Source organism: Rutidosis leptorrhynchoides, chromosome 2 (genome assembly GCF_046630445.1).
Source record: "Rutidosis leptorrhynchoides isolate AG116_Rl617_1_P2 chromosome 2, CSIRO_AGI_Rlap_v1, whole genome shotgun sequence".
Lineage (NCBI taxonomy): Eukaryota > Viridiplantae > Streptophyta > Magnoliopsida > Asterales > Asteraceae > Rutidosis > Rutidosis leptorrhynchoides.
In genome coordinates, this window is record NC_092334.1 from 11,533,015 (window position 1) to 11,556,387 (window position 23,373).

At 36.1% G+C, this 23,373-nt stretch overlaps 1 protein-coding gene across 1 annotated transcript; it reads left to right on the forward strand.

Annotated features, from left to right (window-relative positions):
• Window positions 1-1,615: 1,615 nt before the first annotated feature.
• Window positions 1,616-23,078, forward strand: LOC139887600 (receptor like protein kinase S.2-like). Its single transcript, XM_071870675.1, has 6 exons — window positions 1,616-2,566; window positions 2,898-3,857; window positions 4,536-5,018; window positions 22,075-22,437; window positions 22,745-22,879; window positions 22,962-23,078. Exons 1-6 carry the CDS (start codon window positions 1,616-1,618, stop codon window positions 23,076-23,078), a joined length of 3,009 nt encoding a protein of 1,002 aa, XP_071726776.1.
• The last annotated feature ends 295 nt before the right edge of the window (window positions 23,079-23,373 follow it).

A 23,373-nucleotide genomic window follows, 5' to 3' on the forward strand; every position in this document is an offset into this window, starting at 1 on the left:
TCTTGGTTAATTCATTGATATGATTGGAGTTTTGTTCAAAGTCTCCAAGTGGGAGATTTGTTAGATTATGGAGACATTTATAGAAAACGAGAAAAAAAAAACATTTATCGAAAGTCAAATGCGGCGCATCTTGACATGGATGCGGCGCATCTTGACATGGATGCGGCGCATTCATCGAGCAAAATAGTCCGAGAGTTATTGATGCGGAGCATTGAGCTGATATGGCGCATCAGGGGTCAGATGCGGCGCATCACCATCTCGATGCGGCGCATCGAGTGCTGGTACATGAATCTGGAACGTGGAAATTGAAGGGATGCGGCGCATCACCTCTCAGATGCGGCGCATCGCCTCTCTGTCAGCAATTTGGCAAGTTGCAACCTTTACATCCGAGCATGCTTTGGCCTCCTTTCACTTTAGGTGCAAAGTTAATCACTTTACACCTAAAATTAGGGCTGTGATCATGCCATTACAAGGTGGAAAGCATGGCTAGATGGTAAACAAGATGATTACTTGTCATGATGAAGATTCCTAGCTAGTTGTCATGGTGTTCTTGTTTCTCCTATATATAGAACTCATTGTATCATATTGTAACACACCAAATACAGATTCTCAGTAATAAACACTCTCTAGTTGGTCCGTGGACTAAAGCAATCACACCGATTGCATATAACCACGTTATATCTTGTGTCGTTCTTACATTTTCGCATTTATTATCTTTCGTTCATTAAGTGGGTTTGAGTGATCTTGATAGAATCACTACTCGGCTAGTAGTCTTGTAGAATTACTAGCGTTGTTTGGTCCTAATATCCTAACAACTGGTATCTTCAATCTTGAAAAGCTTGGGCTTGATGGTGTTAGTGGATGAATTCTAGCTCCTAAATAGGGTTATGATGTGATATAATTTGTAACTCAAAGGGTTTATATTTATAGATAAAAGATAACTTGTCCTCTAAGCCATAAACTCATAAAATTAAAATTTGTCCATCAAAAACTTCCAAAAGTAGCTGACCGTAAAAATACGGTAGCAACCGTAAAACCAAACCGTAAATATACTGCTCAAGCCGTATTTTTTATTGTCAACACAAAATTCCAACTTTTTTCTTGTTTTTAACTTTTTTCACGCATTCTTCTTTAATCTTCAACTAACACAAAACTAACATAAATACCATGTTTTTCACCATTAAACTCTCATACTAAACTCGACACAAAGACACAAATGTGAGTGTAATATACGGAACAATCAATAGTGCCTTTTGAAAATCCGGATTTTAGTAGAATATCAGTCATGTTATTATATCATGCACGCGGCCTGTCCAACATAAACCTCTTTTTTACGGATGTCGTTCAAGAAGGCCGTTTTAAAAGTCCATTGTTGAACTATAAAATTCTTGTGAGCCGAATTGTTAGGTTTTATGGACCTGAAAAATAACCACACTTCAACAAATCACGATCCCACAATCAAAAACGAAAGTAAAACAATTGCATAAAGTAATCGACACAAGATATTACATGGTTATATCTAATCATGGTGATTGGTTAAGTCCACTGTAAAATAGGAGGTAAAATAGGAGGTTTAGCTGTATATATTTGATAACATTTATACCATTCGACTCTCATGTCCTCATTACGCATTGTGTTTCAGGAAAAATACTATGCATACTTGAAGATTCCACTCAGTGATATAGTGTCAGCAACCCAAAATTTTGCCTCAACATACTTCAGCAGTTCAGACAAAAATGATAAGATCTACAAAGCAGATCTTAACCATTTTGATATTGATAATTGCTTGACAACTGGAGGGAAAAATAGAGGTGAATTTTCTAAGATGTATGGCCCAGTAACTATAAAACGCAACATCAACAAAAACTACAAGCAAGTAGTAAAAGGATTCATTGCAGATATTGAAATGTTTGTGAGTCATAAGCATCCCAATATAATGTCTCTTGTTGGATTTTGTTGGGAAGATAATGAAATGATTCTTGTATTTGAATCATACGCTCATCATGGAAGTCTTGCTGACCATCTGGGAAGCATCATCGGTGAAAAAATAAATCTTACTTGGAAGCAACGAATACGAATATCCCTAGATATTGCACATGGATTGAAGTACTTTCACCAGAACATGGTGGCTGATGGATCAAGAAAAATACGTCAACGCATGCTGAGCTCAAATGTTCTGTTGGATGAAAAGTGGAATGCAAAGATAGCTACCTTTAGGCTCTATGAACACAATTACAAACCAGAGTACTCAGAATATGGATGGTCTCCCAAAGATGAAATTTACAATTTTGGGGTGCTTCTTTTTGAGATCCTATGTGGGAAGTTGTCTGATTACAAGAGCTTTGAATCCATGGCAAAATGGCGTTTTAAAGAGGGCACAATAAAGAATATGGTAGATCCTAATATAATGGAAGAAGTTCGTGAACACAGTTTTATATTAGGACCAGATCGACGTTCTTTGGACGCATATGTAAATATCGCACACCAATGTTTGTTAGAAACTAAAGCGCATCCTACTACACTGGAAGAGATCATCAACTCCCTTAATAGAGCATTAATATTTCAAGTAAGTCCATTTCAAATGCAATTATTCTTCTTTTAACAATATAAATTAGAGCTTAGAAATTAGACAGCTTCAATAACAAAGCAAATTAGTTTTGCATTTATAATTTGAAAATCTGAAAAGTATGTAGTCCTATCCTATTAGGTTATTATTTTATACTGTACTTTATATTTATATTGATATTATTAATCAACCCAAACAAGCAGACGAATTTCTAAAAACTCACTAATTGTAATCCTTGCTGGCAAATATAATATATAGCTGGCAAATATTATAATATATATACAACACTTTTTGTTTCCCTTAACTCATGCACAACGTACATTGCCTGCAGGAAGAAACCTTGGAGCATTTTAAGATTCGACTTAGTGACATAAAGGCGGCCACCAATGATTTTACTAATACATCTATTGGAGAGGGCGGATATGGAGCGGTGTACAAAGCAGAACTCGATGTTTATGATAAAATGCACCGTAGAAAGCGCTCTGTAGCTATAAAACGCATCCGAAGAAAAGAAAGTGAGCTACGAAACGCAGGGTTCCTAGCTGAACTTGATATAATTTCTAGATGTGAGCATCCCAACATAATCTCTCTTCTTGGATTTTGCTTTGAAGATTCTGAACATATTCTTGTTTTTGAGTATGCTGCTAACGGAAGTCTTGATGATTATTTGGGAAAGGGCAAACTGAGTAAACTTCCATGGGCTCGACGTTTAGCGATGTGCCTTGATATTGCGTCCGGACTAAGTTACCTGCACACACCTAGTGAGGAAAAAAAATGTATAATACACCGTGATATCAAAAGTGGAAATATTCTATTGGGCGAGAATTTGGAGGTCAAGGTTGCTGATTTTGGGCTCTCAATCTTTCACCCTAAGAATCACCCATCTAGCACTATCAGCACAAAGCATATCGCAGGCACAAATATGTATATAGATCCAGAATATGAGGACGGTAAGTTGAAAATAGAATCCGATATATATTCGTTTGGAGTAGTTTTATTCGAAATTCTATCGGGAAAGTTAGCCTATGATCGAATTTACACCAAGGAAAATGGTAATGGGATCGCAGCTGTAGCACGGCAGCGCTTTAAAGATGGAAAATTAATGGAAATGGTAGATATTAAGATTATGGAGGAAGCTCACGAACTTATTCCTACATTTAAAATGAGACCAACTCAAGATTCTTTGGATGAATTTTTTAAAGTCGCATGTAAATGTGTGGCGGAAGCGCAAGCCGATCGTCCAAAAATGAAAGAAGTCATCAACGGACTAAAGAAAGCAATATATTTTCAAGTAAGTTTATGATTACTTTTTTTTTTTTAAAATTACAAATCGTCGCGAATTGGGTTTTCTCCCAACATGTGTGTGGGTGACATATGATCGTGAAGGTGGTTAAATCCCTTTAAGTAATGCCGATATCGCTATTCGAAAAAAATCATCGTAGAGCATCTCCAATACTAGGCTTCATTCCCGTGTTTAAGTTTTTCATAAGGGAAATTAATAAGATCTATTCAAGTTGAAAGAATCTTTCATACACTTCATTTCTATTTTTTCTGTTAAAATTTAATTTCTTTCCACTTCTCATCATTTTTCTCCAATTCAAAAATTTGTTTCAATGTACAACATACTTTTATTTAATATTTGATTTACTAGTTCTACTAAATTTTTTATTAAAAAAAACACATGTACCTTATTAAATAATACTCGTATTAGTATTAGTATTAGTACTGGTACTAGTACTGGTACTAGTATTCGTATTCGTAATTGTCTACTATTCACTTTTGACAGTTTTCCTTTTACAATTTTCACTATAAATTTCTATTATATACTATTTGATAAAAGTTATATTAATGAAAACACATTTAAGATTCAGTTCATTTATATAATTTTATCAAATATTATATAACAAAAATAAAATTATTTAAGTAATAGTTGATTTGAAAAGCATATAAAATATCTTATGATTAACAGAATAACCGCAAAGACACGCTGGAAATTTCAGTTGAAGACATAAGATTGGGGGGAGAAAACTTTGGTGATACCAACTTTAATATAGAAAAGGGATACGGTATGTACAATGGAGAAGTTCGATGCAGTAATGAAACAAAGTCTGTTATAGTAAAGCGGATGAGCAAATGTGGTCTACAACCACCTGGCGGCGGTTGTAAGGAGTTTGAAATTCCTTTCAAGTATAAACATGAGAATGTAATCGGTCTGGTAGGTTATTGTAAGAAAAGGAATGAAAGCTACATTGTTTATGAGTATGCAGTTAACCAAAGTCTCAATAAGCACTTGGGCAATGCTAAGCTTACATGGATCAAGCGACTTAAGATAGGCATTGATATCGCCAATGGATTGAAATTCCTACATGGAACCAATGAGGGACAAGATGTGGTGATACACAGAGACCTAAAAAGTTCCAGAATCCTACTAACTAGAGATTGGAAAGCAAAAGTTTGTGGATTTGATGTGTGTTGGAAGCTTCGACGAGCCCAAAACACCCACTATAGAGGACCTAGACTATACTAGACTCACTACACCAACACTTTGACGTTGGTTAGCCTTTAATTGTATAAATTCTTAGTGCACAATGTACTTAGGCGACAGTGTCGACCATATATCTTTAGGCGGTATAACCGACCATGTATTACTTAGGCGGCAGAGCCGACCATATAATAAAAACAACAAAAGTGCACTAAGAACTTAAACACAAACTAAGGCTTGATCGGGAAACTTAACAACAAAAAAAACACTTATATTAAATTACAATTACAATATTACTTACAAGCTTTCTCTTCTCTACTTTCGCTAACTCACACTCTTCTTCTCTTCTTCACAACTCACTTCTTATTTCACTCTCACAACTTCCACACAACACAAATGAAATCTCCTCCCATATTTATATTACTCTATGGAACATTCTAGAACCTAGATATTTCCATGGATATATAAATATCTAGATATTTCTACAACCTACAAATATCTAGATTTTTCTTTTACATTTCAATTTTTAGATTTTTCTCTCATATTCTAATATCTAGATATTTTCTTATACATATTAATATCTAGATATTTTACCCATATACATTTACTAATTCCATATTATTCTAAATTTGCATTGTATTTTAACACTCCCCCTCAATGCAAATTTTCTTCCAACGATGTCTTGCAGACCATTCCAAGTGCTTCTCTGAATTTTGTAAACTTCGGTTTACTTAGGCTCTTGGTGAATATATCTGCTACCTGTTCATCTGCTTTGTTGGCACCATCTTGATCTCCCCTTCAAGGACCTTCTCGCGAACATAGTGATAGTGTACTTCTATATGTTTTGTTCTTGTGTGAAAGACTGGATTCTCTGCTAGACGTATAGCTGATAGGTTATCGCAGAAAAGCTCTACTTGATAGTCTGTTGATTGATGAAGATCTTCCATTAGTTGTTTCAACCATGTAATTTCTTGTGTTGCTGACGATGCCGATCGATATTCTGCTTCAGTGCTTGACAAGGATATTGTTGGTTTCTCTTGCTGCACCATGATATTACTCCTGATCCAAGACTAAACATGTATCCAGTTGTTGACCGTCGTGTATCATAGTCTCCAGCGTAATCGGCGTCACAATATCCAGTCACGTGACATTCTTTTGTTTTCTTGTACAAAATGCCAAAGTTAATAGTGCCTTTAACATACCTTAAGATGCGTCGTACAACATCAAGGTGAGGCTTCTTCGGATTGCTCATGTATTGACTAACCACTCTAACTGCATAAGATATGTCTGGCCGGCTTAGTGTGAGATAAATAAGACTTCTGACCATCTTTCGATACATGGTAACATCTTGAAGACTTTTTCCTTCATCTGCTTGTAGTTTTGTATTCGGATCCATCGGAGTTGAGATAGGTTTGCAATTAAGCATTCCATACTTTTGTAAAAGATCTCGCGCATATTTCTGTTGTCCCAGAAATAATCCTTCTCTTTTCTGCTCTATTTCGAGTCCAAGAAAATGTTTGAGTTCTCCAAGCTCCTTCATATGAAATCTGATAGACAGATTCTCTCTTGTTCTTTGAATCTCCTCAGAGTGATCTCCCGTGATGATTAAGTCATCCACATATACTAGCACTATGGCTAGTTTTCCTTGATATTGTTTCACAAATAAACTAGAATCTGAAGGAGCAACTGTGAAACCACTTTGTACTAAGAACTCAGCAATTTTCCCGTACCAAGCTCTTGGAGCCTGCTTCAAGCCATATAGTGCTTTCTTTAATTTGCAGACATGGTCAGGATGAAACTTGTTCTCAAAGCCTCTTGGTTGCTCCATATAAATTTCTTTGTCAAGTTCTCCATGTAAGAAAGCGTTCTTGACATCCATCTGCCATAACTTCCAAGATTTGCTAGTAGCTAAAGCTAGTAGAGCTCGAATTGTTGTGATCTTCGCCACTGGACTAAACGTTTCTTCATAATCCAGCCCATATTGTTGAGAAAAACCTCTAGCAACAAGTCGAGCTTTATACCTTTCAATGGAGCCATCTGATCGATTCTTCACCTTGTAAACCCATTTACAAGATATTGGTTTTACATCTTTTGGCTTTGGAACTAAACTCCATGTCTGGTTTTCTTTTAGTGCATTAATTTCTTCTTCCATCGCTTTCTGCCATTCTTGACTTTGTGCTGCTTCTTCATAAGTGGAAGGCTCAATAGGTATTGATTCATCCACATGAGTAGCATTGGCATACCTCGGATTAGGTTTCCTCGACCTTGTTGATCTCCGTAATTCTTGCACATGCTCCTCGGCATCCATTTGGCTTGGACAAACCTCTTCGGATGTAGATTGATGTACCCCAGTTTTCCATGGACTCGTTTCCTTAGAGTACGATCCATCTCCTTCTTTAATTGGATCCGATATGTGCTCTTTATGTTCTTCTTTTTCTTCTGGACCTTCTTCTAATCCATGAGATTCTGGAAGCTATATCTTTTGAGGTGACCACCATGAAGACGCTTCATCAAATACCACATTTCTTGAAGTATGACACTTTCCAGTATTTGGATCACAACATCTCCATCCTTTTCTTGATTCATCATAACCGACAAAAATGCATCGAATTGCCTTCTTCTCAAATTTGCTTCGTAGATGATCTGGCACGAAGACGTAGCATACACATCCAAAAACTTTGAGATGGTTGACGGTTGGTTTGATCTTCCATAATCTTTCATATGGTGAAATATATCCCAACTTTGTTTGTGGGAGTCTGTTAATCACGTACGATGCCGTCCTCATACATTCGGCCCAAAATCTGCCTGGTACATTCTTACCATGAAGCATACTTCAACAGGTTTCGGCAAGGTGACGATTCTTGCGTTCCGCCACTCCATTCTGCTGTGGAGTATTGGGACAAGTTAATTGTCTTCTAATCTTGTGCTTCTCAAGATAGATATTGAACTCAGTCGATAAATATTCTCCTCCATTATCTGTGCGTAAGCACCGGATCTTAGTATTGAGCTCACTTTCTACCTTGTTCTTGAACTTTTTAAACTTCAGAAAAGTCTCCGACTTCTCCTTCATGAAGTAAACCCACACATATCTTGAGAAGTCATCAATGAATGTCACCATATATTTCATACCTCCAAGTGATGTTTGTTTCACTGGGCCGAAGACATCTGAGTGTATGAGCTCTAGTGGTGTCTTGGACTGATGTTGTGACTCCTTGAATGGCAATTGGTGAGCTTTTCCAAATTGACATCCAACACATATTGTATCTGTTCGGATATCAATTTGAGGAAGTCCATTTACTATGTGTTTCACCATCATCTCCTTTAACTTGTTGTAGCCCACATGTCCAAGACGTTCATGCCAAAGATCAGCCGTCTCATTCTTTCGAGTCTTATCCACATATGCTGTTTCAGCAGATAGTACATAGACCGACTCTATTCTTTTTCCTTGCATAATTTGTAACGACCCGCACTTTTTCGATCGTTCTATACTTATAAGATTAATATTTACATAAATTAAACCTTACCAACATGATAAGCAATCCAAATTGTCGATATTTATATTTCCGAAAAGAGTTTACACAACGTTTGACCGTCTAGTTTGACCGATGATATCACGAACTATATAACATATGATAATTATACGTTTGTGTATATATATGTATATATACATATTTAACATGATCTAAGAATGTTTTAATATCTCATTTTGTATTAATAACAATAAGTTATAAGTATATTTTAAAACTACTAACTTAAGTTTTCAAAAAGATAACTATACGTAATGTTTTTCGACGTAAATACTTATAACCTATATTACTTATACATGCATCGTATAGATATGTATTTTATTACTTTTAAAGGGCTTACATACATAAAACAATATAAGTATATTTACAAAAGATAGCTATATTTGAATCCTCGTTCCGTTTCCTCAAAGATTTCTATACGTATACCTAGAGTATATGTACCCGTATCATACGCAGCTTCTAGATGTATTTACTATTGGTATATACCAATAAAAATCTGCTCCTTAGCAGCCTTAAATGATTAAGAAACATGTGGAACCAACCATTTGTCAAGTAGCATGAATTATTTAGCAAGAAAACAAAGTTAGGTATCTTTTTTTTCCTTTATAACCTAAAAACGTTTTTATGCATGCACACCATTTCTTCACCCCATTTTCTCATACTTACACTTCCATTTCTCTCTCAAAATACTCTTAACTTCATACTTGATCATCTCCAAGCATTTTCCCCATCATTTAGCTTCAAAAACCTTACTTAATCACCATAAGAAAACCATACAAAAACACTTCAAGAAATCCTTCCAAGAACACAAACTTACTTCCAATCTTTCATCCAATTCCATCACCCTTTTGGTTCTAGCTTTTTACTCCTCTTTTACAGCAACCTTGTCCAAGGAACTTGAGGTAGAATCTATGTTCATAACCTTATTCGATTCATATATATATAGCTATCTTATTTTGTGGTATAAAATTTTAACAACAAGAACATAGTTTGAATGTTTTCAAACATGTTTGCAAACTAAATAGATCCTTCTAACTTAACTTTTAAAATACTTCAAGACCTGTAATATATCATAAATATATGCTAATTTAACAAGGTATAACTTGGTTTTTCAAAGAACACCTTAAAAACTGAATTTACGACGTCGGAGTGCAACCGGGGGCTGTTTTGGGTTGGATAATTAAAAACCATCTTAAACTTTGAATTGGAGGTTTATTTTCTGGAAAAATGATTTTTACTATGAATATGATAACACATAAAAATTTCATGATTTAACTCAAAGTATAAGTATTTTTAGAAAAATAATCATTTAAGGTTGTTTATATGATGGAAAATGATTAACTTCATAAGTTTTACTAAAGTTTGACCTATGACCTGTGATTTCGAATACAAACTAAGGTATTTACAGTTCATAGTCTTAAAGAGGGACTCGATCCAAGGAAGTGACAAGTTGAATCAACGAAAACGGAGTTGTAACGAAGAAACTATGACCAAAACGAGATCGGATATCTAAGACTTGTTTAACTTCGGGATTAATTGGGAAAAATTAAATAAAATCACATATTTCTAAGATAACATGATATTTTATATATATGTACTTATAATTCAATTTTATATGGTTCAGGATAACCCGCAAACAACACGAGAAGATTAATCATAAGATCCCATGTTTGTACGCAACACGTCATTTGACAACACCGGTACTTTATGTACGCAACACGTCATTTGACAACACCGGTACCGTGGGTCAAGATTAATCTCGACCAATACATATACGATGGGGTTTTATTTATTTCGTTAGGGGGTTTTATTTATTTCATTGCGGGTATATTAAACATCTAAAAATGAACCATTAAAATTGAATTACTAACAACGAACTGCTAACTACGGACTAAGGAATTATTCAAAGTATTAAAAGTATAACAAATATATATATGTGACGTTTGTTTAAAAAGAAAAGGTATTGATATATTATATATGGATAGGTTCGTGATATCAACCGGAGACCAAGTCAAATTATATATATCTTCAAGACAACAGTGAGTATATAGTCCCACTTTTAAACTCTAAATATTTCGGGATGAGAATACATGTATTTTATGTTTTACGATATGTACACAAGTAACTGAAAAATATATTCTACGTTGAGTTGTACCACTGGCATACTTCCCTGTAGCTTGGTAACTGTTATTTACAGCGGTATTGTAAACGCGAATCCTGTTGATAGATCTATCGGGCCTGACAACCCCAACCGGACTGGACGACCAGTATTCAACGGTTGCACAGTACTTCGTTTCGTGACTACACTTGGTACGGTGTAGTAAGATTTCATAATAAAGGGAATATGCGACGTGATTAAATGTTAAGTATGGTTACCAAGTGCTCAACCACTTAGAATATTTTTATTAAAATGTTTATATATGAAATCTTGTGGTCTATATTTATATCGCTGCCGGCATTAAACCTATATCTCACCAACTTTATGTTGACGTTTTAAACATGTCTATTCTCAGGTGATAATTAGAAGCTTCCGCTGCATCATGTTGAATCTAAGCAGGATCTTGCGTACGCATATTTGTGTCAAAAATAAGACTGCATATCCAAGAACTTGTGTTGTAAAATATGCTAGAAATCGGGTTGTTATTATCATTTGTAAAGTTTGTAAGTCGAAGATTATCGCTAAACGATAATCATCTTTATTTTGTCCAAAGCTTGTATCAAAAATAAGGATCATGGTTTGTAATGTATAATATATGCAGTTTTTCTTTAAAAAAATGTCGCATATAGAGGTCAATACCTCGCAATGAAATCATACGTTATCTAACACGTTCTTATGGTTAAGGACGGGTTATGACATGTGGTATCAGAGCGGTGGTCTTAGCGAACCAGGTTTGCATTAGTGTGTCTAACTGATAAGTCGTTAGGATACATTAGTAAGTCTGGACTTTGACCGGGTTTGATTTAAAAACCATTGCTTATCATTGTTGGTTAAAATTTATATGTAAATATTATGTAGTACTAATGGGTTAGTTGTTGTGTGATAGATGTCGGGCTCAAAACTTATCATCACGTTCAGCGACTCCGAACCAGAATCTTCAGATGGTGTTCCAGTCATTAACCTATCCGATGACGAAAATAATATCTTTGGGGAAGACTCACAAATTCCGGATGAACCGACTATAGAGAACCCGGAAAGTGAACCCGAGGAGGAAAGTGAACCCGAGGAGGAAAGTGAACCCGAGGAGGAAAGTGAACCCGAGGAAGAAATACAGGAAATTACAAAAGACGAGTTCGAACTAGGAAAGAAACGAAAGGCTAATGAATTAGAAAATTCAAATCCCGAGTTTAGTAAGGATGATGTGGCACCAACTCCACTAGACACTACCACCCCTATTCCCGCTATTCCTATTCGTTCTATCCCGGCATCCAGTTCTTTAGTCCCACAGCCAAAATATAGGCAGACAGCCAGGATAAGCGTTAAGCGATTCTTTGAACCTAAACGTCCTAGAAAATAGACCAAACGATGCGCTGCCGTATTAAACCATGGGATCATATAATGTTTTGTATAATATTATTAGTATGGTTTGTTTAATGTTCGATGTAAGAAAAGCATATGTAAAATAGTGAAGTGTGAAATGCAATAATTTTCCATGGTTAAGTATTATTTAGATGGTAGTAATTGATTCTGTACTAAGCTATTAAGTATGGACATTAACGGGTAGGTACTACCCTAGATATAATTATAAAACGCTAATAAGAAGAAAAGGCTTTTATAATAATACCTGGTTCATATTATTAATAAGCTATAATGTACTGTAAATATACACTACATCTATAATATTCCATGTGAATAATTATTTTCTTTTCATTCTTATAGAAGAATATGGCGCGATTGAACCGAATGACGGAACAAGAAATCCAGGAACTCATCAATCAGCGAGTAAACGACAGAATGTTATGGGTCGAGGCTGCAAGAGGTGCTGCAGTTAACCCAAATCCTCGTGTGGGGTGCACTTACAAAACTTTTCAAGCTTGCAAGCCCTCATCATTCAGTGGAACAGAAGGACCGATCGGTTTAACCCGGTGGATAGAAAAGATGGAGACTGTGTTTAAAATCAGTGGTTGTGTTGAAAAGGACATGACCAAGTATGCATCGTGCACTTTACAAGATAGTGCACTCACGTGGTGGAAAAATTATGTGAAGGCTGTAGGAGGAGATGTAGCTTATGATACTCCGTGGGAAGAATTCAAAACAATGTTAATCAACGAATATTGTCCAAGGAACGAGGTTAGGAAGTTGGAAGATGAGTTACGAAGTCTGAAGGTTATTGGTACTGAAATAACCAACTACAATCAGCGATTCATGGAATTAGTTTTGCTATGTCCTGAATTGGTTCCAACCGAAGAACGGAAGATTGAAATGTACAAAGATGGTTTGCCCAAAAAGGTCAAGGCAAATGTTACAGCATCGAAACCTAAGACAATTCATGAAGCTATAACCATGGCAAACGAGCTAATGGATCAGGTCATCATGGATAAGAAAGTATCCAATACTGATGTGAAGGTATCAGGTAATAAAAGAAAGTGGAATGGAAATTATGATCGAGGTAACCAACAACAATCTTTTAAGAAACAAGAAAACACGCAAGGTGCGGGTAGTGGTTTAAGCTTTGGTTATAAAGGACAAAATCCTTTATGCAACCGATGCCACAAACATCACTCTGGTTACTGTAATGTGGTATGCAACAAATGTAATCGAAAGGGTCATCTTGCTGAAGATTGTAGGGCTCTCGTTACAAATACAAATGGTACCAAGACTCCTGCCACCAATGCAAATAGAACTGCTTTGGCTACCATTACTTGTTTTGGGTGTGGAAAACAAGGTCACTATAAGAGCCAGTGCCCGAATCCAGAGAAGAATATCGGACCTGCACGTGGGAGAGCATTTGTTATTAATGCTAGAGAGGCATGTGAAGACCCGGAGCTTGTTACGGGTACGTTTACCATTAATAACTTATCCGCATCTATTATATTTGATACTGGTGCTGATAGAAGTTACGTGTGTAGAGACTTTCACGCTAATTTGAATTGTTCATCATTACCTCTAGATGCTAAGTACATGATTGAGTTAGCTAATGGTAAACTAATTAAAGCCGATAAAATTTGCCGTGATTGTAAAATAAATTTAGCCGGAGAAACATTTAAGATTGATTTGATACCCGTAGAATTAGGAAGTTTTGATGTAATAATCGGCATGGACTGGATGTCCAAAATAGGAGCTGAAGTTGTGTGCGCCAAGAAGGCAATTCGCATTCCTCGTAAGGATAAAACGCCAGTAATGATTTATGGAGAGAAGGGTAAATCAAAGCTAAAACTCATTAGTTATTTGAAAGCTCAAAAGTGCTTGAAGAAAGGGTGCTATGCTATCTTAGCACATGTTAATAAAGTCGAAAAGAAAGAAAAAGAGAAGTGCATCAATGACGTGCCTGTGGCAAGAGATTTTCCTGAAGTATTTCCGGAAGAGTTGCCGGGATTACCTCCATTTAGATCTGTAGAATTTCAAATAGATCTTGTACCAGGAGCTGCACCGGTTGCCCGTGCTCCATATAGACTTGCACCGTCCGAGTTAAAAGAACTTCAGAGTCAGTTAAAAGAATTACTGGATCGTGGATTCATACGACCAAGTACTTCACCGTGGGGAGCTCCAATTTTATTCGTCAAGAAGAAAGACGGATCTTTCCGAATGTGTATAGATTATCGTGAATTAAATAAGTTAACTATCAAGAATCGGTATCCACTACCGAGAATTGACGACTTATTTGATCAACTCCAAGGATCATGTGTGTACTCGAAAATTGACCTAAGATCGGGCTATCATCAATTACGTGTCAAAGAAGAAGATATACCGAAAACTGCTTTTCGGACACGCTACGGTCATTACGAATTTTTGGTCATGCCGTTTGGATTGACGAATGCGCCAGCTGTATTCATGGACCTCATGAATCGAGTTTGTAGTCCATATTTAGATAAGTTTGTTATCGTTTTCATTGATGATATTCTTATCTATTCCAAGAGTGAGCAAGAGCATGAGCAGCATTTAAGGTTGATATTAGAGTTGTTGAGAAAAGAACAGCTATATGCTAAATTTTCTAAATGTTCTTTCTGGTTGAAAGAAGTGCAATTTCTTGGCCACGTTGTTAGTAGCAAAGGAATTCAGGTTGATCCAGCAAAAATTGAAGCCATTGAAAAATGGGAGACTCCTAAGACACCAATGCAAATACGCCAATTTTTGGGTTTAGCCGGTTATTATAGAAGGTTTATTCAAGATTTTTCCCGAATAGCTAAGCCGTTGACAGCGTTAACGCAAAAATGGAAGAAATATGAATGGACTTCTGAGCAGGAGAGTGCATTTCAATTACTGAAAAAGAAGTTGACTACGGCGCCTATTTTATCGTTACCAGAAGGGAACGATGATTTTGAAATATATTGTGACGCTTCGCGACAAGGTTTTGGTTGCATTCTTATGCAACGGAAGAAAGTTATTGCATACGCATCCCGACAATTAAAGATTCACGAGCGGAATTATACGACGCATGATCTAGAACTGGGAGCAGTCGTGTTTGCATTGAAGATATGGAGACACTACTTGTATGGGGTTAAATGCACTGTGTTTACTGATCATAAAAGCCTTCAACATATTTTCGATCAAAAACAGCTGAACATGAGGCAACGTAGGTGGGTCGAGCTGATAAACGACTATGATTGTGAAATTCGTTATCATCCCGGGAAGGCGAACGTGGTGGCCGATGCTCTAAGCAGAAAGGAACGAGAACCAATTCGAGTACGAGCGATGAACATAAAAATTCGCATGAATCTCAACTCACAAATCAAAGAAGTTCAACGAAAAGCACTTACTAAAGAAAACATAAGAAATGAAATAATGAAGAAGTATGAGAAGCAACTCGTTATACGGGAAGACGGAATTCGATATTTTGCAAACCGTATTTGGGTACCGAAGTTGGGTGGATTAAGGAAGTTGATATTGAATGAGGCACATAAGACAAGATACTCGATACATCCTGGAGTTGGAAAGATGTATCAAGATCTTAAGACGCATTATTGGTGGCCTAATTTAAAGACAGACGTTGCAACATATGTTGGGGAGTGTTTAACTTGTTCCAAAGTCAAAGCAGAACACCAAAAGCTGTCAGGATTACTTCAACAACCAGAAATCCCAGAATGGAAATGGGACGGTATTACCATGGATTTCATCACGAAGTTACCAAAGACTGCCTGGGGATACGACACTATTTGGGTAATTGTTGATCGTCTTACCAAATCTGCACATTTCTTGCCTATAAAGGAAACGGATAGAATGGAGAAATTATTACGATTATATATAAAGGAAATAGTTTCAAGGCATGGAATACCTATTTCCATTATATCTGATCGTGATAGTAGATTTACCTCAAAGTTCTGGCAATCACTACAGGAGGCACTAGGAACTCGTTTGGATATGAGTACCGCATATCATCCGCAAACCGACGGGCAGAGTGAAAGAACAATTCAGACTCTTGAAGACATGCTCAGGGCATGTGTGATCGATTTTGGAAACGGATGGGATAAATATCTACCGTTAGCAGAATTCTCGTATAATAATAGTTATCATGCGAGCATTGGAGCTGCGCCATTCGAAGCATTGTATGGAAGGAAGTGTAGATCTCCTATCTGTTGGAATGAAGTAGGAGATCGACAATGAACGGGTCCCGAGATCATACACGAAACGACTGAGAAGATTGTACAAATCAAGGAGAGATTGAAAACAGCCCGTAGTCGCCAAAAGAGCTACGCCGATGTTCGAAGGAAACCATTAGAGTTTCAGATCGGTGACATGGTTATGTTAAAAGTGTCACCATGGAAAGGTGTAATACGTTTCGGCAAAAGGGGTAAACTGAACCCAAGGTACGTAGGCCCGTTCAAGATTATTGAACGCATTGGACCGGTAGCTTATCGACTCGAGTTACCGCAACAACTCGCCGGAGTACATAATACCTTTCACGTCTCGAACCTTAAGAAGTGTCTTGCAAAGGAAGATCTCACCATTCCTCTTGAAGAAATCCATGTCGATGAGAAACTACAATTCATCGAAGAACCAATCGAAATCATGGACCGTGAAGTTAAACAGCTCAAGCAGAGCAACATACCGATCGTTAAGGTTCGTTGGAATGCTCGAAGAGGTCCTGAGTTTACTTGGGAACGAGAGGATCAGATGAAACAAAAGTATCCACACTTGTTTCTCGATGACGCAAAATAGGTACAATTTTAAAATTTCGGGACGAAATTTATTTAACGGGGAGGTAATGTAACGACCCGCACTTTTTCGATCGTTCTATACTTATAAGATTAATATTTACATAAATTAAACCTTACCAACATGATAATCAATCCAAATTGTCGAGATTTATATTTCCGAAAAGAGTTTACACAACGTTTGACCGTCTAGTTTGACCGATGATATCACGAACTATATAACATATGATAATTATACGTTTGTGTATATATATGTATATATACATATTTAACATGATCTAAGAATGTTTTAATATCTCATTTTGTATTAATAACAATAAGTTATAAGTATATTTTAAAACTACTAACTTAAGTTTTCAAAACGATAACTATACGTGATGTTTTTCGACGTAAATACTTATAACCTATATTACTTATACATGCATCGTATAGATATGTATTTTATCACTTTTAAAGGGCTTACATACATAAAACAATATAAGTATATTTACAAAAGATAGCTATATTTGAATCCTCATTCCGTTTCCTCAAAGATTTCTATACGTATACCTAGAGTATATGTACCCGTATCATACGCAGCTTCTAGATGTATTTACTATTGGTATATACCAATAAAATTCTGCTCCTTAGCAGCCTTAAATGATTAAGAAACATGTGGAACCAACCATTTGTCAAGTAGCATGAATTATTTAGCAAGAAAACAAAGTTAGGTATCTTTTTTTTCCTTTATAACCTAAAAACGTTTTTATGCATGCACACCATTTCTTCACCCCATTTTCTCATACTTACACTTCCATTTCTCTCTCAAAATACTCTTAACTTCATACTTGATCATCTCCAAGCATTTTACCCATCATTTAGCTTCAAAAACCTTACTTAATCACCATAAGAAAACCATACAAAAACACTTCAAGAAATCCTTCCAAGAACACAAACTTACTTCCAATCTTTCATCCAATTCCATCACCCTTTTGGTTCTAGCTTTTTACTCCTCTTTTACAGCAACCTTGTCCAAGGAACTTGAGGTAGAATCTATGTTCTTAACCTTATTCGATTCATATATATATAGCTATCTTATTTTGTGGTATAAAATTTTAACAACAAGAACATAGTTTGAATGTTTTCAAACTTGTTTGCAAACTAAATAGATCCTTCTAACTTAACTTTTAAAATACTTCAAGACCTGTAATATATCATAAATATATGCTAATTTAACAAGGTATAACTTGGTTTTTCAAAGAACACCTTAAAAACTGAATTTACGACGTCGGAGTGCAACCGGGGGCTGTTTTGGGTTGGATAATTAAAAACCATCTTAAACTTTGAATTGGAGGTTTATTTTCTGGAAAAATGATTTTTACTATGAATATGATAACACATAAAAATTTCATGATTTAACTCAAAGTATAAGTATTTTTAGAAAAATAATCATTTAAGGTTGTTTACATGATGGAAAATGATTAACTTCATAAGTTTCACTAAAGTTTGACCTATGACCTGTGATTTCGAATACAAACTAAGGTATTTACAGTTCATAGTCTTAAAGAGGGACTCGATCCAAGGAAGTGACAAGTTGAATCAACGAAAACGGAGTTGTAACGAAGAAACTATGACCAAAACGAGATCGGATATCTAAGACTTGTTTAACTTCGGGATTAATTGGGAAAAATTAAATAAAATCACATATTTCTAAGATAACATGATATTTTATATATATGTACTTATAATTCAATTTTATATGGTTCAGGATCACCCGCAAACAACACGAGAAGATTAATCATAAGATCCCATGTTTGTACGCAACACGTCATTTGACAACACCGGTACTTTATGTACGCAACACGTCATTTGACAACACCGGTACCGTGGGTCAAGATTAATCTCGACCAATACATATACGATGAGGTTTTATTTATTTCGTTAGGGGGTTTTATTTATTTCATTGCGGGTATATTAAACATCTAAAAATGAACCATTAAAATTGAATTACTAACAACGAACTGCTAACTACGGACTAAGGAATTATTCAAAGTATTAAAAGTATAACAAATATATATATGTGACGTTTGTTTAAAAAGAAAAGGTATTGATATATTATATATGGATAGGTTCGTGATATCAACCGGAGACCAAGTCAAATTATATATATCTTCAAGACAACAGTGAGTATATAGTCCCACTTTTAAACTCTAAATATTTCGGGATGAGAATACATGTATTTTATGTTTTACGATATGGACACAAGTAACTGAAAAATATATTCTACGTTGAGTTGTACCACTGGCATACTTCCCTGTAGCTTGGTAACTGTTATTTACAGCGGTATTGTAAACGCGAATCCTGTTGATAGATCTATCGGGCCTGACAACCCCAACCGGACTGGACGACCAGTATTCAACGGTTGCACAGTACTTCGTTTCGTGACTACACTTGGTACGGTGTAGTAAGATTTCATAATAAAGGGAATATGCGACGTGATTAAATGTTAAGTATGGTTACCAAGTGCTCAACCACTTAGAATATTTTTATTAAAATGTTTATATATGAAATCTTGTGGTCTATATTTATATCGCTGCCGGCATTAAACCTATATCTCACCAACTTTATGTTGACGTTTTAAACATGTCTATTCTCAGGTGATAATTAGAAGCTTCCGCTGCATCATGTTGAATCTAAGCAGGATCTTGCGTACGCATATTTGTGTCAAAAATAAGACTGCATATCCAAGAACTTGTGTTGTAAAATATGCTAGAAATCGGGTTGTTATTATCATTTGTAAAGTTTGTAAGTCGAAGATTATCGCTAAACGATAATCATCTTTATTTTGTCCAAAGCTTGTATCAAAAATAAGGATCATGGTTTGTAATGTATAATATATGCAGTTTTTCTTTAAAAAAATGTCGCATATAGAGGTCAATACCTCGCAATGAAATCATACGTTATCTAACACGTTCTTATGGTTAAGGACGGGTTATGACATAATTGGATTGCCAACCACCTTCACTCTCTTGAATACAGACACATCTTCTGGTCCAAAGAGCACATAATTCCCTTCTGCTGTCAATTGTGGTACTGACAGTAAATTCTTCTTTAGGCTAGGGACAAGATACACCTTCTCGAGATGGAGCTTATGAGAGTCACCTTCACTTGGAATTATTGTCTTTCCAATGTGAGAAATAGACAACCTTGAATTGTTGGCTGTCAACACGACTCTTTTTCCTTTGTAATTCTCCATTTCTTGCAGCTTCGTCTCATCATTGGTCATATGATTTGAGCACCCAAAATCGATGATCCAATCATCTTTGTAGTTTATTTTTGACTTTAAAGTTGTTGTAAGAGCTTGATCATCTATGTCAGCTTCAACAGAGAGTCCAGCTTCTGCATCCCATGTTTCCTCATTAATGGTTGCTTCGAATGTGACCTCTTTCTTCTCATCTCTTGTGGCGGCCACATTTCCTTCGAAAGTTCGCCTTTTGGGGAATCTACAATCTCGAGCAAAATGACCCTTCTTGCCACAATTGAAGCATTCACCATTCTTTCTCTTATCATTTTCCCCGTATTGTTGGCGATGATCTCTTCTTCCTTGTTGAGCTCCCCCTGAAGCGTTGCCTTTTGATTTTGGGTGACCCTTCCACCCATATGTCTTACTTTCTTTCATCGCCTCTTGTTTTCGAGATGTTGCTTTCTTCTTATTTGTGAAGAGTGCATCTTCTCCGTCTTTTATGCTTACTTCATTCATCTGCTTGGCTAATGCCTCTTGATTAGCCAATAAATTCTCCAGCTCTATTAATGATGGTTGAGTAGGCCATCCTCTCAAAGTGGCTATAAATCCATTATACTCGGATCTTAAGCCGTGGATGATAATTCTCTTCATCCTTGCATCACTCACTTTCTCTTCAGGAGCAAGTTGAGATATCTCACGGCAAATTGATTTCACCTTGGTGAAATACTGAGAAATAGACAGACTTCCTTGTGAGATATCCGCGAGCTCATTTTCCAAGAGCTGGAGTCGTGCTTCATTCTTCTTTGAAAATAATTTTTCAAAAGTTTCCCAAGCTGCCTTTGGTGTTTTCTCGTCACGGATGTGCTCCAATAGATCCTCCTCGATTGTAGTCTTCAATATAAATAAAGCCTTCCCGGCCTTGATGTTCCATTTTCTCAAGGCTTCGGCATTTTCTTTCGGTGGAGGCGTTGTGTCACTGCCAGCAACTATTTACCATAAATCCTGTCCTTGTAGGTAGGATTCTATACAAGTCCGCCAATAACCATAGTTGTGGTTACTGAGACTCTTGATTCCACTGCTCGTACTTGCAAGATCTGTCATCATGACGTCCAACGTCCAATAAGCTTGGTCCCAGACCGATGAGCTTTCACAGTTCCTAACTGTGCTCCGACAGAATCTCCCTTAGAGCCTTGGTGAAAATAAGTAGATGTAAACGTCCAACGTTTACCGATGAGTACCTCCACTAGCAATGGTCCCAAACGACCCGCTCTGATACCAATTGTTGGAAGCTTCGACGAGCCCAACACACCCACTATAGAGGACCTAGACTATACTAGACTCACTACACCAACACTTTGACGTTGGTTAGCCATTAATTGTATAAATCCTTAGTGCACAATGTACTTAGGCGACAGTGTCGACCATATATCTTTAGGCGGTATAACCGACCATGTATTACTTAGGCGGCAGAGCCGACCATATAATAAAAACAACAAAAGTGCACTAAGAACTTAAACACAAACTAAGGCTTGATCGGGAAACTTAACAAAAAAAAACACTTATATTAAATTACAATTACAATATTACTTACAAGCTTTCTCTTCTCTACTTTCGCTAACTCACACTCTTCTTCTCTTCTTCACAACTCACTTCTTATTTCACTCTCACAACTTCCACACAACACAAATGAAATCTCCTCCCATATTTATATTACTCCATGGAACATTCTAGAACCTAGATATTTCCATGGATATATAAATATCTAGATATTTCTACAACCTACAAATATCTAGATTTTTCTTTTACATTTCAATTTTTAGATTTTTCTCTCATATTCTAATATCTAGATATTTTCTTATACATATTAATATCTAGATACTTTACCCATATACATTTACTAATTCCATATTATTCTAAATTTGCATTGTATTTTAACAATGTGTCCTTGATATATCCAAATAATCAGAAGATTGACTACATTAACGATAGAATAATAGGCTCTCCTGGATATTGTGACCCACAGTATTTGAAAACAGGTATCTTAACCAAAGAATCTGACATTTACTCGTTTGGTGTGATTTTGTTTGAGCTTTTCTGTGGGAGGTTGGCGTACACAGATAGCGGTGACTTTTTAGACAGCTTGGTTAAAGACCAGTATGATATAGAAAGACCGGATAAGTTGGTGTTTGAGCGTATAAAAGAACAAATTGAATGGGAGTCATTGGTTACATTTACAACGATTGCCTATAGATGCTTACATGATGACAGAAGAGAGCGGCCTACAGCCACAATGGTGGTACTACAACTTCAAAAAGCTTTGAGGTTGCAGGTAAGCTATTATAGTCTTACCAAACCTAGTCTTTATATCAAAACAATGATAGCCAAACCAAATATTCAAATTGTACGTATTGTATAAAATACACTCTGTTTTGTATGCCAACGATATAATGTAATGATCATAGCTTTTCTATCTACAGTATAATTTTATATGTATGTATAATACTAATAAATATTTTTATGGTTTTACGCCAAAAAATAATATTAGTAATATATTGAAGTGAAAACGGAAAGGGAACCAGCAAATTTAGATATAAAATGTGGAAGTCTTATTTTTAATAGTGTAATCAAATGTGCAGGAGGCTTATGAGGCCGCAAAATTGCCTAGAAACTACGACGAGATACATAAACCTTACAAGACTCATGAGCTTTGTTCAACCATCGAGAGAAAGGATGTACCCTTCGGGGAAATACCTTTTCACAAGGGCAAACTGGTACATATCTCATTCTCGTATGTTTTTTTTTTTCAAGGGTAAAAATATATTAGATCAACAACAAATTACAATACATGGGCAGTGTATATCCTTACCCAAAACACAAACATCACAAAAAATCACCCAAATAAAAACTGGAACCGGAAACAAACTCCAAAGTGACTTAGATCAAGTTGTCTCATCTTTCATGCCACGCTAATGTTAGAAATAGGAGGTTATGTGTATATTATTTATGGAAGAGAGGATTGATAATTTAGAAGTTTGATTGATCTTGAAGGCTTTGTTTATTGCTTATTGAATTTGCTTATTGAATTGCTTTGTTGCTTGATTACAAATGAGGGGTGAAGCCCTCTATTTATACTACTCAATGGAGTAGTCTAGATCACTCCATCATCTACTACTATCTAGATATTTCCTAGTATTTCTAGACCTAGATATTTTACAAGATTATTCTACACACATTCTACACACTTTCACTACTACATATTACAAGA

What these genes read in the sequence shown, in the direction of transcription:
- LOC139887600 (XM_071870675.1), top strand. Translation starts at nt 1,616, where the DNA reads ATGTCCTCATTACGCATTGTGTTTCAGGAAAAATACTATGCATACTTG. An exon ending in AGAAAGCAATATATTTTCAA is followed by an intron (nt 3,858 to 4,535) that starts GTAAGTTTATGA and finishes TATGATTAACAG; the next exon opens with AATAACCGCAAAGACACGCT. An exon ending in AAAAAGCTTTGAGGTTGCAG is followed by an intron (nt 22,438 to 22,744) that starts GTAAGCTATTAT and finishes TCAAATGTGCAG; the next exon opens with GAGGCTTATGAGGCCGCAAA.